Source organism: Dermacentor andersoni, chromosome 1 (genome assembly GCF_023375885.2).
Source record: "Dermacentor andersoni chromosome 1, qqDerAnde1_hic_scaffold, whole genome shotgun sequence".
Lineage (NCBI taxonomy): Eukaryota > Metazoa > Arthropoda > Arachnida > Ixodida > Ixodidae > Dermacentor > Dermacentor andersoni.
Window position 1 is genome coordinate 226,384,872 of NC_092814.1, and position 17,875 is coordinate 226,402,746.

Here is a 17,875-nt window from a genome sequence, read left to right on the forward strand (position 1 = left end):
TAAGCAGCTAAATGAGGGAACACAATTAGCAGCCGGATGGAGGAAAGTGGTGGGGAGGGGCACTGGCCTCCCTGCCATTATAGTTTTCCCACAACAGCTCCGCCATCCCTGTTTTTATTTTTTTCATGCAACCCAGTTATGACAATTATCAGTTATAACAGTGGAATTTTCATGGAATAGTAAATATTGTTATAAGTGAGTTCGACTGTGTATGTGTTTTCATTTCACCCAAAATTGACAAGTTGAAATCGGAACATGTGCTCTATCGCATTTCTAAATTCATATAGGTAAGCCATGATTTATGTTTCAACATAGAGTCATACCTGATGCATGTTCAGCAAATGGTTATGCATCATTATCACACCACACAATCTTGTCGTTGGTGTGAATGTGATTCAAGCTATTTGTTTAACTCCTTCCTCTCTTTGCCATAGGATATTGTTTGATTTCAATACTGCCTTCTGAACACATTGCCAAGCATTCACTTTAACTATCTTCTACAAGGACTATGTATTATTCACTGCAAGGCTTGAACACTGCACTATCAGTTTTGGCCACATTTTGCTTTGAGCAGTCTCGAAAAAACAAAACTTCATTTGCAGTATCATCAAAATTGGTTTTCAGCACTTTACATACTCCTGTAATCAAATAATGAAGAATGTGGACTTGGGCTATTGCAGCTCCGTGATCTTTAAATGAGAGCAGCAGAGAAGACTCAGCATATTGCATTGGGTTACCTGAAGTTCAGTTCTGGCTGCTGTACAGCTTTACCGAGGCGTCAAACTTCAGCACATGCTCTGGTGTGAACATTGTTTTCATTCTTACATTCTATTAATATAGAGTGCAATTTCATTTGTGCTCCCATTAAGTTGTTTTTATTCATTGTGGTTTCAAAATTTATGTACTAGGTATTATGTGATATGCTTCCTGTTGTGTGGAGTTTTCACCCTGTTAAGAGCCTGTGTTGATTTAACCTCAACCCTCTGTAGTAGCTTGCCGATTGCTTCAATATAGCTTTGTACAAACAGGCCTAGTATTTGTTTGCCCTGCCAAGATGGCATCCAGCAGCTGTTGCACTAGCTAAAGGTGCCTGGTGGGCCAAGATTGGTTTCTGTGAGAAGCTGATCGAGAATGATTGGTCAAGTATGAGAAGGTTTGCAGGCATTGCCTGCCCTTACAGACATTGCTTCGAAATCCTAGAATACTGAAGAACAAAAGTAATTATAAGTTATGCTACAAGGTATCAAAACGAATGTATTATACAAGGTTAGTTATGTTTATCTCTTGCTCAGCTTTCTCAGTTGAGCAATTGCCCACATTTCATGAGCATCACCCACAACATCATCGGGAATAACTTTTCTGGCATATAATTAAGGTAGCAACGTTGAAAGTGTTGGGCAAAGCACAAATTTCACACATATTAGACTTTCTTTACTTCTGGTATTCAGTACAATCTGAAATTTGTGTTTTTAGTAATGTTGGTTTATGTTTTTATTTCTTTATTGGAAGCTTTGGGAAAACTTCAGGAGCCTTTCGTCTGATATTGCTTCTGTTTTTCTTCCATACAAAACACCAAGCTAAAATTCAATATATCACTGTATATGTTGTGGCTAATTCAGGTAAGAAGTTAAAAAATAAGCATTGAAAATTAATGTAAGCTTTGTGTTTGAAGCTTGCTCTGAAAAGGCCCTTTATCATAAAGCCGATTATCTCTTCTGTACTGCAGGTTATACAAGACATTCAAGGACAGAAAGTACCTGTACATGCTGCTTGAGCCATGTCTAGGGGGAGAGCTGTGGACCATCCTTCGAGACCGGTCAGTGGTGCAGTCTCTTGCACCATGCAGAGTAGCCAAAGTTTGCATTTTTTGGCACATGTAAAGTGCCAATAAATGCAAAATGCAAAGCGAGGTTCCTCTCACTTTTCTTTCTTTTGCATGCACAATGTGTAAGGTTTCTTTTTTTTTCCCCTGTTTAAGACTAGGTTACCTCTATTTTAAGGATCCTGTGATGGGGCACTTTAACATAGCTGGAAAGCTGCTTTGTGGCTAAGTCTTCATTGGATTATGAGCATACCTCATATTTACAGTGTGTAGGCTTTAGGAACATATGCTTAGCCCTTTAAATGCTGTCGATGAGTCTTACTCGGTTTCAATTTCTTTTTCAATCAGTGTCAAGGACGAGTCTGTCTCATCCATGTGTCTGGGCGTTCTGTCTGAGTGCCAGTAATGGGCCGGGCTAGTCTAATCCATTTGGACATTCTGGCGAGTTGCCTCTTTGGTTGCTAGGGAGCCTACAGACTCCGTTCATTTAGGGTCATACGATAGAGACTTTAAACATGGCCGCTACCACTCGGATCATTGGTGTAGCCGGTGGGGAAGTTTGGGGGGTTCAACCTCCCCCGCCCCCGAGATTTTCTGACGAACCCGCCTTCCCCCTTTCCTACGGAACAAAGTTTCAGGAGGTGGGCTTCGAAAGAGGGACGTAGATGAAAGGGAAAGCTTGAATGTGAGGTGGGGGGTTGCCATGGGGGTGATCCCTTCTCCCATGCACACAACATTGCTGCCCCACTCATGGCCGCGCCTCTATCCAGATAATCTTAACCATAACTGCAGAGGGGGGATCAGCGCTAAAAGTTCCACATACAGATAAAGATGGGATGAACATATGCACAAAACTTGGGAGCATTGTTGCTCCCCACCAGGCCTTTGTGTCGTCGAAGAGCTTCTCATTTCTGGTACTTGACTGAATCGTCAACCACGCTGTGCGGAAGAAAAGCATTCTGAAAATAATGCGACTTGCTCTTTCCCCATATTTTCTTGCATTTCAAGTCAAGTACACAGTCTCACAAACTCGCCCAAATTTCAGCTCTTATTTGCTAGTCTAGGATACGTATAAAAACACCCCACCCCCCCTTTTTAAAGCGAAGCTTTCTTTGTCTCTTCCTTCGACTTTCCCACTGCTGCTGCTACTGCTGTCTGGCACACCGGGGTGGGAGGGTGGGGGGGGTGGGGGGTTCAGAGCTTGTGCATACATGACAGGAGCGGGGCAGATAGGAAAGGCGACGCGAGAAACTCGTTTGGACCCTGGCACCATGTCGAATGTACACAATGCCCTCTGGAGCTCCCTGGGCGTTGCCACATTAGCCTCTCAACGGCGGCAATTATGACTTAGAAGGGTGGTGCAAGCTAGTTGGTACAGGACGTTCATTTTAAACAGCATCAAAAAATAAAGAAACACACAGACAAGGAAGAGCACAGGACCAGCGCTGTCCTGTGCTCTTCCTTGCCTATGTTTATTTTATTTTTTTTGGTGATGTTTAAAATGAATGAACTGTAATTATCCGTGACTGCCCGCAAAAGCATTGCAAAAATTGCAGCGCTTACCTTTCTACTAAAGTGAAAGTCCAAAGGGAAGCTAGATAGAATGTTAGAGAGGAGGTGGAGAGGAGGCAGAGAATGGGGTAGGACCTACGCAGTCTCGAAATGAATGAATAACAGCCTTGCCGCTCTTTGCTCGCAGTTCCCATACAAGGCAGGGGAGGGGGCGAGGGGTAAGAAGGCAAGGAAACACTGCTATTGGAGACATGACAGCGATTGCAGGCAAATAGGATAAATTAAGTTCAAGGTACGGTACAGTATGTTTCTGCTATTTCTGAAAAATAAACACCATGCAAATTTGTCAAGCGGACAACTTGCGCAGGGCGGGCAGAAGCAGAGTCGCATTAAAGCACACCGTAGGGTCTAGGCGACACTACGGAAGTTGTCACGCATCAAATCAACACTTCTCTACCCGGCGTGGTAGCTTTGCAGCAATGGCTTTGCTCGAGGTTGCGGGTTTGATCCCGACCGTGGCAGCCGCATTTCCATGGGGACGAAGTAAAAAATGCTCATGCACTTAGATTTTGGGACACTTTAAAGAACCACACAATGTCAAAATTAATCCGGAGTCCGTATTGTTGGACTCCATGTTGCTGGACTCACAGGTTGCACTAGACGTTGGGGAAATTAAACATTTGCCGTCAACATTCGCCTGCGCGTAAAAGGCATCAAGAACAAAGTTGGTGAATAATTATGGACATAGTGAGAGCGACTCGTTACGGTCCGATCGCTCAACACCAGACAGCCGTGGCCAATCACGTAGCTGAGGCTCACCTACCCCTTCTTAACACATGTTGCTTGCTGCAGAGAGCCCATCTTAACTAAAGGTCTCGGCAATTTTCAGAATAAAAGGGTTTACGAGATGGACACTTCTAAATATCTCGGAGCTACTGGCCCTTAATTTACTGTGAACTACAGATGCTGTAATTTTCACAAAGGCTTCTAAACAGGAAGCAGCCGCTGCTTCGGACTGTCTGCCTCATCGATTCCCGAGTGTGATCAAATAACAGTGTACATCGCGTGATGACTGAAATATCATGATCGCAAGTTACTTCCAAACATCTCTTCAAACAAGTTGGACAGCAGGTCACTGAAAGTCAGTGAAAGTTGCATCATATGATACTGATACTATCGAAGTTCTAGCGCAATGCTTCATTCCTGTAGTTTTAAATCTAGAATAAGATAGCATGTCCACAACACTGAAAGCGAATTTGACTGATAGGTGACTTGCAAGGTAGTGCGCACCCTCTGCCGTACGTAGCCGTGGCTGTACCTCGCACTAGAAGATCTGGCTGGAAAACAATGGTGAACCCCACTGTTACCTGGGCTGCAACAAGTCTGGCCTGCAAACAGGAACACACACGATAGTGCACTGTCTTGTTTTTGTTTGGCCACATTTTTAGCGCTGTTCATTTTTCCAAGTCGTATACCAGCTGGGTCATCGACCTACATTATATAAAGGCATCAATTCATAAACGAAATGTTAGCTTTTATTTATATCCTCATTCTTAAATATGTAGCATAAGGATGATAACATAATTTGATGCGAAGTGGCTGCACACCTTAGCAATAAAAAAAAATTTTGTCAGGAATTATGCAAAGTGTTGTTTTGGCAACACAAAAATGTGCGTCCTCGTTAAAGCATTCTTGTCCAGTTTGTCTTTGCGTGGTGTACAACCTGCATAGATAGACATGTATATATGGATATATAATAGAGAGAGAAAGAGTAGTTGGCTGAGAAGCCCCCCCCCCCCCCCCCCCCCCCAAATAAATTTCTGGCTACCCGACTGATTCACATTCACATATTGCTGCACCCGTTGTGAAAGGGGGCTTTCATTTGACTGAGTCATCAAACTCTGAAAATAACATGATTTGCCTCTGCATGAAAGCATTGACAGTCATGGCAATGTTTTCTGTGATATAGACACATCCAGTAACTCTGATGTCGCTGACTATGATGATATGTAGCTCTGAAATGGCGTGGCAATGAACGAAGTTAAACTGACAGAACCTTCTGCCATTGCCTAAATTTGTGTGTTTTAAGACATAAGTTGGGAATTTACTATCCACATGTCATGTATATTTCAAATATGCAAGAGGTTTGCTATCCAGACGTGCAATAAAAAAAAGAATGTAATTTTCTGAATGCATTTTTCATTTTTTGCCGGCACCTAAAGTTTAGTTATGTCAGCCTTATAGGTGGATTAGACAGACATACAGCATATTTTTTTTTTGTGCAGGTTCTTCTCTCAGTAGTGCCATGTAATTGTTTAAAGCGCAATGAAAGCATTCCAACATTCTGTTCAGGTAATGTTACCCATGTTGCACAAGCACTCTCATTGAAGGCACTCAGCATTGGAACTTTACTAGCTGGTTTATGCAGGTAGAAATCCAGTACTGCTTAATGAAGTGTGGTTCACATGTTGTGGGAGTGAGCTAGTGGTTATTGTTACACATACAGAGGTGGCTACAACTGTTATTCAATACAAATGGGCCTGGGCAATTGTTAAACAGTGAGAGGGCTCGGCGACCAAGCAGACTGCTCGTGTGACATGGTTATAGCCAATTTAACCCTTCATAAATAGACAAAGTTTCAGAGACCTAGTATTATTTACTTTCATTATAGGGACTATAAACACAAAAACCAAGTTAAGCTAAAATAATAGAATATCCTAGACAGCAACAGACACTGCTGTCAGTGCAAATTGTGCTCAACAGGCTAGAAGATAGTGTTAACGTCCAGTACAGATGTAGACATACCAATCATTTTCACATGAAACCAGGCATTGTACGAGGGCAGTCCCCAAAAAAGAAGGTCTGCTATCTTTTAGGGACGTCGAGAAACTGTTAATACGCTTGTTGGCCGCACTGTTGTGAGTGGCGCTTCCTAAATAAGCACGCGCACCCTTCGCTCGGATGCTGATGCTCAATCTTGGCTTGGCAGCCATTCAAAGTGGAACTCCCATTGAACACTACTGCCAAGTGCGAAGTTCGTGCAGTTATCTGATTTTCGAATGCAAAAGGCGTGAAATCGGTCGAAATTCATCACCAATTGACAGAAGTGTATGGACAGTCGTGCATGGACATCAAAAACGTTTGCAAGGGGTGTAGAGAGTTTACAGCCAATTGTACTGAAATTCACAACAAAGAAATAAGCGGTAGGCCATCAATTTCTGATGAGACAATCGCGAAGGTTGAGGAAATCAAGCGTGAAGATGGGAGGATCACTCTGGATGCTCTCTGCATTTTGGTTCCTGAAATTTCCTGAAGCACGATGCACAGGATTTTAGCAAAAAAATTTGAATATCGGAAGGTGTGTGCAAGATGGGTACCGCGTATGCTGACAGAAAATCACAAACAGTAATGAGTCGATTCTTCCCACACATTTCTTCGCCGCTATACAGAAAAAAGAACAATTTCTGGAACTCGATCGTCACAGGTGACGAAACCTGGGCATTACACTTTATGCCTGAAACAAAACAACAGTCACGTGAGTGGCGGCATCCCTCTTCGCCCAGACCGCAAAAATTCGAACACAGTCTGCTGGTAAAGTCATGACAACAGTGTTTTGGGACTGGAAGGGGTTACTGTTGGTCAACTTTTTGCCTGCTGGGACCACAATAATTGCTGACAGGTACTGTGAAACACTGAAAAAACTCGGAAGGGCAATTCAGAACTGGAGAAGAGGAATGTTGAGCAACGGCGTTAGCATGCTCCACGATAATGGCCATCTAAACGTCGCCCATCAAACCGTCGATCTCCTGCAAAACTTTGGTTGGAACGTCATCACCCACCCACCATACAGTCCAGACTTGGCACCAAGTGACTGCCACCTGTTCCCTAAGTTGGAACATTTGTCTGGATGGTGGTTTTGCTCCGACGGCGAGGTGAAAGATGAGGTTCAATGCTTCTTCAAGGACATGGTGGCAAGCTGGTGTGACATAGGCATTGTAAAACTGCCACAGCGTCCATAAAAATGCATCGACCAAAATAGCAACAGTTAATTTCCTGTCCCTTTATCCTCTGCTAGCTTCAACACTAGTTAAAGAGGGAAGGTGTTTAAGGTCCGAAGTCGGCGCCCCTCCATGACTCGACTGCACAGTGGCAGCATGAAGGAAGAGCCATTGTCCGGTAAAGAGACGCTTTAATCATACGCCAAGGTGTCTGTCCGGGTCGAAGCCCAAACCTCGGCTCTCCCCACACAACCAAAACATGATTTTTTAAACCCTCAGTTGCACAAAAGAGTCACAAACCAGCCAATCACACATGCAGGTTCACCCCATTGCAGCCAATAGCACAACAACTTTCGTGACCCACACAGCATTGGTGAAAACCATGGCACACTTTACAACACGCAAGGGGATAGGTTTGCTCAGAGACACGTGTGATCTCCCTCTCCCCTACGTTAGGCTTCGAGTATCAGCCTTGATGTCCTCCTCTTTTCTCCCGCCACGCAAGCTGCGATAATGCTTCCACGAAACCATGGCTTATTGACGGCATGTTTGCCGGACAGTGGGCTGCTTTGCCAGTACTAAGAAAACTCGGTCCCCCGTGTAGCTGTGGGCCGTTTCTCTTGAACGCTCCAAACACCATAATTGGGACCCAATGGTGGTTGCACACAAAACCATTCATCGGTCGTAGCCAGCTAAATGGTCGTAAAGATACTGCTGTTTTCACAAGGCATTTTCAAGAGGCACCCGCGGATGCCAAACAATGACACTCAAACCGGATGGGCATGTGTTGCGTCGCCTACCTATTTTCCGTGACTACGCTTCCCCGTCTGGCCCCACAAGCAAAGGGCAGTCGTGACCGAGAAAGTCAACGGGACATGTGGAAAGCATGTGGACGTTAGCGGTGGCAGCGACTCCAAGCACTCCCCTTCCTCTTATCTTCACGCGTGTCTCCCCGAATGCTCCCATTCAGCTCAGCTCAAATTTTCTCCCTTAAGCCGATTTCTTTCCACGGGTGGGTGTCTCCCGCATTCCCTCTCCACGGAACCAACCTGCATCCTTTGTTTCCGGTCATTGGCCGATACAGCAGTGTGTGAAATCGTCCTGCGCCTGCTGGACTCGCATAAACTGGGCAATGCAACAACAGCAACACCAACTCCATAACCTCAAACAGACTACGAGAAACTATGAGGCAACTATGAGAAAAATAAAGCATTCTTCAACCTTTAAAGTGATGTAACTGCCATGTAGTAAATAAACAGTTGTTTCTATATCTAAAATTATACAAGACTTTACTTTTGGGATTACCCTTGTATAGTAGGTGCCTGCAGAGGGTTGGTCGCAGCCAATCTGTTCCTGCATCGTCATGACTTGCCAGTTCATCTCCTGTAAACTCTGTGTTTGCAGACTGGGGCTGTGCACTCCCCATGGAGGCACCACCTTCTTTTTCATTAACTATCATTACATTTTTCTTTTGTTGTTGACCAGAGGCACTGGTTTTCGATGATGTAATGTGACCTTTTCACTTTCTTGTGTTGATGTTGCAATTTCGTCTGGACATGCAAATTAAGGAATTATGCTGTTTATTTCCAAGTTTCCTTTCAAAGAAAACACTTTTCTTTGCCACACAAACAAAAAAACAATCGCAGACACCCCCAGCCCTTCTTTTGTAGTGTAAACGAGAAATGTTCAGAAGTTGTGTTTATAGTGCCACATGTGCCTTATGCTGTCATCAGTATTTGTCAGCTGACTCGAGTGCTGTCGTTACTGCAGTGGCAACTTTGATGACAACACTACAAGGTTCTACACAGCTTGCGTTGTGGAGGCCTTTGACTACCTGCATGCAAGGAATATTATTTACCGTGATCTCAAGCCAGAGAACATGCTGCTTGATGTCCAAGGATACATCAAACTGGTATGCACTTATTAGTGTATTCCACTCTGTCTCTGTCGATTACAATGCTTCCAATGTGTCAATTCATGCTGTGGACTTTAATTTATAATTTGTTTTAGAATTATTGAATGGCCATTATCATTCTTAAGCCATTTAATAAAAGTGCAGAGTGTTCTTTTTTAAGAAATTGGATATTTGTGCTTCAGTTTTTTTTTCTTTCTTAAGGCTATGTGTATAATTTACGTTGTATGCCAGTCTTGTACTCAGTGATTACAGGCAGCTCTATTCTAGTGCAGCCATCTTTGCTGAGGACTGAGCCATGTGAATAGCGTTCTCGTGACATAGTATTGACATCACATGTTTACCTGGCTAATGTGCATGTATGCAGGTGGACTTTGGCTTTGCCAAGAAGTTGGTGAACGGGCGTAAGACGTGGACTTTCTGTGGCACACCTGAGTACGTTGCTCCTGAGGTGATCTTGAACCGAGGGCATGACATCTCGGCAGACTACTGGTCCCTGGGAGTGCTCATGTTTGAGCTGCTTACTGGCGCGTGAGTTGGCTGTCCTACTCTCTCTGGCTTTGGGCTCCAACTCGTAACATCAATCAGTCTTGTTAAGGTACTGAACAAACAGTGCTAACAACAGGTCTACGAGAAAATGAGGACGCGGGTGCTCAGTGCCCGTGTTGTCATCTTCTCGTAGTTCTGTTGTCTTCACCGTTTGTTCAGTATGTCAGTGTTCATCCAACTAGCCCAAATTAGCTTACCTAGAAAATGTTTTTAAAGGAATTTGGTAATTTACCTAGCCAGTAATTAAGGAAATAGGTTTTTGGTGGCAAATTTTTCATGTTTATTTTGGCTCATTTTGCCTGTCCTGTGGTATGTGCTTTCACTGATAATTATTGCAAAAAAAAAGAAGAAGCATGTGCTTTGAATCATTTGTTATGTAAAACAAAATGTCTCGTAACATTATTTACATTACTCCACTTCTCGAGAAAGAAAGCACAAATTTCAATTTGAATATGATCTGCAAGTTGCACCAGCACTGAAGCATTATTTCATTTTGTATCTTCTTTTTTCCTTGCTTTGGATAAACTTTTTGGCATGAAGACAAATTTGTCAGTCAGCTGGAGCAGTGCCCATGATCTGATATAACCATCTGTTGTGCAAGACTAGACAGAGGTGAAAGAGGTGGCAGTTACTGCTCACTTAGCAATAGCTTAGTAGTACATGCTCAAAGTGTAAACAAAATGTTATTGTGCACCAAATAGATGTCCTTTATGCACTTGGTAGTGCCTTGTGGTAGTGATTAGTGCTCTTGTAGTGGTCAGTGCTTTATGTCCCAGTGAATTGATTAGTTTAATTTTCCCTGTTTCCATCAGTAATTCACGGGCTGTATTCTTGATTGCTCACTTTAGGAATATCACTTTGAGTTTGCATCAGTTGAATAAGCCAACAGGAGGGCATATGACAGAAGGAATGGCACACCTATCCGTGCCATTTTCGATTGTGATAACACTCGAGTTTAGTACTATATATTTACAGGGTGCCCATTGCTACAGTGAGTTGTTGCATTATATACTACATAGAGCAGTTTAGCAAGTTCAGTAGCCTCTCTGCTGTGGCATTGTTTATACCCGTACGGTTTCTTGTTTGACTGCTTAGCTGCCAGAGTAAAAGCAATCAAAAAGTTCCCATGCAGATCTTGCTGCTAAAAAAACAAAGGCAGCAATAACTTTTGAGTCACATTGCCTACGTGTGTACACAAGCATTCACCGTCCAATTTTTAAGTTGCTTTCCATTCTTCATTTCTTAAGTAAACTGTGGCTGCTCTTTCGCTATTTAACATTTGTTCACTAGTGTAATAAGTGTGTGACCATGCTGCAAGAGTGAAAGCATTTGTGCGGGCCTGGCTGTTAATTGGAGGTATTGCTTTCACTAATCTTGCAATTGCTTGCTAAGAGAACACCAAGGGCTCATGAACATTGTTTATGAGGCCGAAGCGAGCGAAAATACGCATATGTTCTTGTGATGCAGGCCTCCATTTACGGACCCTGATTTCATGAAGACCTACAACATCATTTTGAAAGGGATTGATGCTATAGACTTCCCAAGGTGCATCACACGCAATGCAACAGCGCTTATCAAGAAGTTGTGCAGGTAAGGGCAGTTAGAGTGTTAGCACTCACTATACTCACTGGTTGGATCAGTAAATTAAACTTAACTTTGCATAGAGACTGAACTAATCAAGGTAGCTAGTCCCGTTTGCAATAAAGTACTTTGGGTGTGTCCATCTTTCCCAGTACCAGTACGCTTTGTAAAACTGAGAATTGCAATTTAATTTATTGAGCCCTCATGCATTCTTTCTTTTATGGCTTTCTTAAGTTGTGTGGGAAAGCATACTAATTTTAATGAATGCCCCCATATTAGAGATGTTCGAAGTAACCTTAATGCCATCACTACTTCTTATCACAACATGACGTGCCAATCATTGCAGTTACGGGCCACCCACAAATTATGATTTTTATCATTTGTTTGTTTGTTTAAACATGCTGCCAATCCTGTACAGTATTTTTGCATGAAGGGCACAAGAACTTTTGAGCATTATACAACAGAACACAATGAATAAAAAATAAGGTTGTTTGAGTGAAGAAATTTCCAAATTGAATCTAATAATAATATTCGAGAAAATTGGCATTCAAATATTGGATAAAATGTCAAATATCTTATTCGTTTTGCACTGAGTGTAATATAAAAGTTGTGTGCTGTCCTTTTGGTAAAAGAAGTACTTATTTATATTATTTTGTGTGTAATCTCATGGACAGTTGTATGTCTGGTCTACTGAAAAGCTAAACTGTAAACGAGAAACAACTGAAAAGTGATCGTGTCTGGTGCACTATGACAATGACAGTAATGATACAAAGAAACAACATGTCACAAGATGCATGTACTACTAATGTGTGTTTGTTGAAGGAATATAGTGTGCTTCAGCTCCGCATATTGTTTTAAAGTAATGCAAACATAGTGAAACTGGCTAAGTAGTAATAAATTGCCCTGCAGAAATCCAGACTACAAATTCACAGGCTACCTAAAAACCAGGCAATCTTTTTGAACGATTGCAAATCATTGAGCAGAAGTTACCTTCCCCCTGCATTTGCTCAGGAGCTGGCCTCTCTGCAGAACAACAGCGGCTCTCCAACAGTGTAATCATTCGGAACAGTGACAACTTGCATTGATCTTTATCCTTGTAGACTCCAATAGGCATTCTATCACTTTTATTCGAATAGACACGTATATTCAGCAATTCTTAATCATGAAATCGTATTTATTTTATTATAATGTAGTGAAGTTATGCAGCTGTTAGTGTTCTAACGCATCAACTCACTAGGGAAGATGACGATGAAGGGTGAAGAGCTCCAGCAGGGGCAAGTGCAGATCTGCAGGTATGAAGACGACGAGAGGTATCATTTGGGTAGCTAGGTTTGTAAACTCGGCATTTGCTTTCAGTTTACACTGTACACATATTTACATGCAAAACGATGTCATACCTGTCGTCGACAGCCTGCCTGACCAGCCTGGTGCCGTTGTCAGATTGGAAGAGGACTTGACACCTGGAGGTACCGCGTCCCAGAGCTTACATGCACTCGTCAACCCAACATCATTAGGTATATTGACCCCGGCGCTCCCCCTCTGCCCGGATTGACTGGGCGGGGGCTTTGGTTCGGGCCAATGGTCCTTCCCGGACAAGGGGGCTGCTATGGTGCAGCACAACTGAGCTACTGCGCTCAACACACAAGCAGCCATGTCGGTCTTACAGGACATGAGCCTGACAGACCCTCGGATTGCCTTAACACAAAAGAGATTAAGGCATACAACCATGGAGATCGCCCATGGAGATCGCCCATGGAGTCGGGTACTAAGAAAAAACGAAGTAAAGCTTCGAGTCAGGAGCATATCCGAGTTAAGAGCGACCTGGGTCCACCTCACGTGTATTGCAGTAGCCACGATGCCCAGGTCGGGAATTCCGAGTCCACCCTTATCCCTGGGCAACTTAAGCACCTGCCGAACAACTCAACCAGTTGTCCCTTTCCAGAGGAAACGAAAGAGGACCTTTTCCAAGATAAGCTTGGTTCGGAAACGAAAGAGGACCCTTTCCAAGATAAGCTTGGTTCGGGTTGGAACAGGAGACACTTGTAAGGAAGGAAAACAGAAATGTACGTATGTAAGGAAGGAAAACAGAAATGAGCGAAGAATTGTTGCTCGAGTCGTCAATGGACATGAAAATGAGCTGAATTTCTGAATCCTGGTTTCAAACTGCTCCTTTGCTTGCTGCCAGTTTTCAGGATACAGACCGTCTGGGTCGAATTGGAAACCTAGAATGCGCAGCCGTTTTTTCACGAGAAGACCATGAACGGGCTGCGGAATGGACAGTCCCGTGATGAAGTGGCGCCATGAACTGCCGTCACCTTGCTCACTCCTCCAACTACTCAGAGCCCTTCCTTAAATAAGTTTCTGCAGCATCCAAGGGACCCGCGGACTGGCAGGAGGCGCAGGCTTCTCCACCAATGGCCTACTCCAACCAATCAGACAAGCCGACAAGATCCAATATGGGCCAGCATTTAGGCGACCAAAAATGGTTGCGAAAACACCCCGCACACACCACCAATTAGCCCATGGCTAATTAATCTCAAGTACGTCCCTTACCGCTTGGCTCCTCTCCCCTATCCCCACCATTCTTTCTCCCCTACTCTTTTTAATCCCTTTCCCCCACCCGTACATCGCTGTGGAGGTGCCCTCGCAAGAGAGGCAGTAACGGCACTGTAATTTTCCCTTTCTTCCATTAACATATCACTCGCACACTAATTAATCTTTGCCCCCTGACACAGCCGAGCATGAGAAGACCGCGCGACACGTGCACGAAGTGACTCTCAGGTACGGCGGTCAAATGCGGGAGCACATGCCGGAGGCACCGTCGCTGTCATTCCTGCACAAAGGCTTCCCCCGCATCGACGAACCCACAAACAGTCACGGAAAGGAAGAAAAGGGGCCCTCGGTATACTCTCTTCGCGACAATAAGGCGGTCACGATTACACGAGAACCTCATTAATACGTTCCCGTTGCATATGTTTTCCCGGCGCCAGCGTTCGCAATAGACCTCAGACTCTGCCCAGGCGGCGCTGCGGAAAAATCCGTCACCAGCGCCCCCATCGGAGCCTTGGCGCGAACTGAGTAGTGCAAGGAGAGCTGTCCGCAAGCGAAGGTGCATAGGCCACAATGGACCCTTCTCTTTCGTTTGCATTGAGGCACGGTTTCCTAAAAATCAAGGACCTGGAAAGCTTCTTCCGCCCATCCACGCTTTGGAAAGGAAGCTCAGCAGGGCGAAATACGCGAGTATTTGGACGTCAGACTCCAGAGTCTGACGTCCATCGAGAACAAGAAAAAAAAAAAAAAAATATGACCTTAGAGTTACGTTTATTTTTTACCGGTTACGCGTTCGCGGAAAACACGATTTTTCGGCACCACCGTTCAGTAGGTCGCCAAACAGCGATCGTATGATACATTTTGCGGCCGCTAGATCCCATGTAAACAAGAAAATGCACGAGGGGTGCGCGATCGAGAATAGTATATAGCTGCCCGCCGCGGCAGCTCCACCGCAGTGATCACCTGCCCGTCTCACATGAAAACATGTGAAAACGCTGGCGCGCACTCAGTTTCTCATTTCGGCACCAGCAAATGTTCTCCGGGGTCGTCGCACGGCGTTCACAGCTATCACCGCCAATCCTATTGCGATAAGCATCTTCGCCTATGTTTCACTGCGCGAGGAGTTGTCGGAAGCGTGGCACACGCTTTTAACAGGCGATAACCGAAACGCGCACTGCCGTTCCCTGCTGCAGACTGCGATCGTATACGTTTTCCGGACGCTAGATCGCATGTGAACAAGAAAAGGCGCGAGGCGTGCGTGATCGAGAATGGCTCGATGGTCTCGATGTGAAAACGACGGCGCGCTCAATTTATTATTCCGATACGAGCAAATCTCCACCCCGGACGTCGCACGCCACATTCACAGCTATAGCCGTCAAACACATTGCGTTAAGCATATTTACCTATCTGTTTTACAGCGCGTGGTGCGATTGGCAGCGTACTGCGCGCTTTTAGCAGGCGATGATCCAAACGCGCCGCCGTTCCCTGCTGCAGGCGACGCGATGTGGGCATCACATTTCGCTTCGGCGGCAAGGTGGGCGGCATCCAGTATTGCCCTCTTAAAACACCACGCGATAAGAAAACAACAAAACGCGTCCTGGGCCGCCGGACCACCACCAGCTCCACTCGCGTAGGCGTCTCGTGCCACAACCATCCGCACGACGCTTCGCATTACGTAGATGTCAACAATAGTTGAGACTCAAATTTGTTTAGTTACTTATAATCGTACGCTTTCCCGGTTAGTGCGTTTTTTCTTGCGCATTTTTCGAAAACGTATGAACGACGTTCTATTGTATAAGGTGAGGGTGCAGTTTGGGGACCCGAGAAAAAGAAATGAAGTATGCACACTAATACAACTTGATATAGATTAGCTGCTGGATTATTAGGACTCGGTGGTGATTGCCTAGAATACTGTATAATTAAAAGCCTTCAGAATAATCGGTGTGGGTTATATCCAAATGTCGCCTTCGGGTGTGACTTCATGACCGTGTGAATTTTGCCCTATGGTATGGCTTAATGGCAGCATGCGGCACACTGCAAAGCCGCACTGTGAGGAAAAATTCGTGCTGCCATGAAGTCGCATCTCAAGGCGAAATTCGCATACACCCCGCACTCTGCCTTTACTGCTAAATTATTCGAATTCTCGGTGCAGGTTATACACAAAAAAATATGCCACTGCCTCACTTGCCAAGGTGTATTAGTTGCTATAGTTTGCTCTGCTGTCTAAAATCTAGATCACTAGAAATGTCAGGCTGCTGCCACCTTATGAAACAGTAACTGAATCTATCAGCCTAGCACATAAGGTGGGGTGTGACTTGGAGGCTAAGAATTCTGGGAAAAATAACTCTCCTTATATCAAATAAATACGATATTTCAATCAAATATGAATTGAATAGCCAAGGACTATTTTATTCATATTTAAAATTTTGAACATTTGCATACCTCTACACCTCTAATAAGAAGTCACACAGTATGATCCAGAGTAGTACAAGTGACTAGAAAAACAGTACTAGTTTAACAAACAAAGGGTAGCAGGTTCACTGAATACATGGTAGCATGACAATATATTTTACAAAACAGTACTCGGTAGCCAACAAACTTATAAATGCATAACGAAACACCAAGAACGACAAATCTAATACCACTGATTTTACACTTTTGAGTTGATAAGCATAGGTAGTACAAGCGAAAAGAAAAAAGTAGTATTTGTGAGTAAGTTTGGAATGTAGATTTAAGATGTCATTAAGTGTCTTTGTTTACCTTCAAGCTAATTTTGTTTCTACCATAAAATTATAAATGATGCAGTAAAAGTGAGCAGTGTTTTAATATTGCTTTTGCACTTTGCCCTAGAGGTAAGTTTTAGCATTTGCAAAGTTGCAGTTTTTATGTTTTTAATTGATATTATTTGAACTTTCGTTTTTCCTCTTTCATTTCTGTACAGTTTGTGACATAAAACGTAATAGACATGTATATATCAGTGTGTTTTACACCATCAGACAAACCAGTATATTGATAGTCTTCCATGCCTTCTTAACCATTCCTACAATTTTCTTTCATAAAGTGAACATTTATAGCAGCAGCAACAACCGGCAGCAGTAGTAGTAGTAAGCTCTGAAAAAAATCTGAAGCCTTGAGGATGACAAGTTGTATAATGAAGTATGTGCCACCATTTTGTTAGAATTATTGGTGCATTATAAGTCCAGACAATGTGCATGTATGTCTACAAAGATGTGCGTGTGTGTGTACAGGTATGTGCACGCACTTGATATGCAGTGCACATATCATGCTTATGTACTCATACATGGGTGAGCAGTATCACATGGAGCAATGATATCTGTTTGCTGGAATGCACAGGGCCTGTGCTTAAAGTCATGGGGGGCCTAGGGGGGCCTGGCACCCACTCCATCTTTTAAGGAGGGGCTCGCCCCCCCCCCCCCCCCCCCCCCCCCCCCCCCCCTTAGCAGGTCAACTGTAGCACTGCAGCACCCATGCGACAAGTGTGGGAGGTGATTTTGTTGCCAGTAATGCCTTGCGCGGGGCAATTCTAACTCTCCAATTTTTCGATGAATGGTTTAATTGCGATTAACCGGCTGGTGTGGCATAAGCAAAAGCTGGAAAGCAGGTGTTGTCGTACAGTTGCATGCACCTTCCCGAGGCACTGCACGTGACTGTCACCACCCTTGTTCAACTGCGATTCTTGGCCTTGCCAAGCATCTTAGTCTGACGAAGGCAGTTCCAGCACATACATACGTGCACACACACACGTGCATACATACATACATACATACATGCATGCATACATACATACATACATACATGGTGTCCTAGCTAACTGCAGCCAGAGTTTAAATATATGCTGATGCACTCTAAGACAATGCGACCAAATGCATGTTGCTGACTATTGTATGTAGTAAGTCACACTATTTCTTGTGTACGGCTTAATTGCATAAT

General features: G+C 44.0%; 1 protein-coding gene across 5 annotated transcripts in view; it reads left to right on the plus strand.

Annotated features, from left to right (window-relative positions):
* The window catches only part of for (cGMP-dependent protein kinase for), a 210,965-nt gene that overhangs the window by 172,478 nt on the left and 20,612 nt on the right, over positions 1–17,875 (plus strand). For all 5 annotated transcript variants that reach the window (XM_050195801.3, XM_050195799.3, XM_055063274.1 and 2 more), the window contains exons 12-15: positions 1,727–1,816; positions 9,103–9,244; positions 9,612–9,775; positions 11,261–11,383. In XM_050195801.3, coding sequence (XP_050051758.1) covers positions 1,727–1,816; positions 9,103–9,244; positions 9,612–9,775; positions 11,261–11,383 — 519 coding nt within the window. The remainder of the gene's footprint in view (positions 1–1,726; positions 1,817–9,102; positions 9,245–9,611; positions 9,776–11,260; positions 11,384–17,875) is intronic.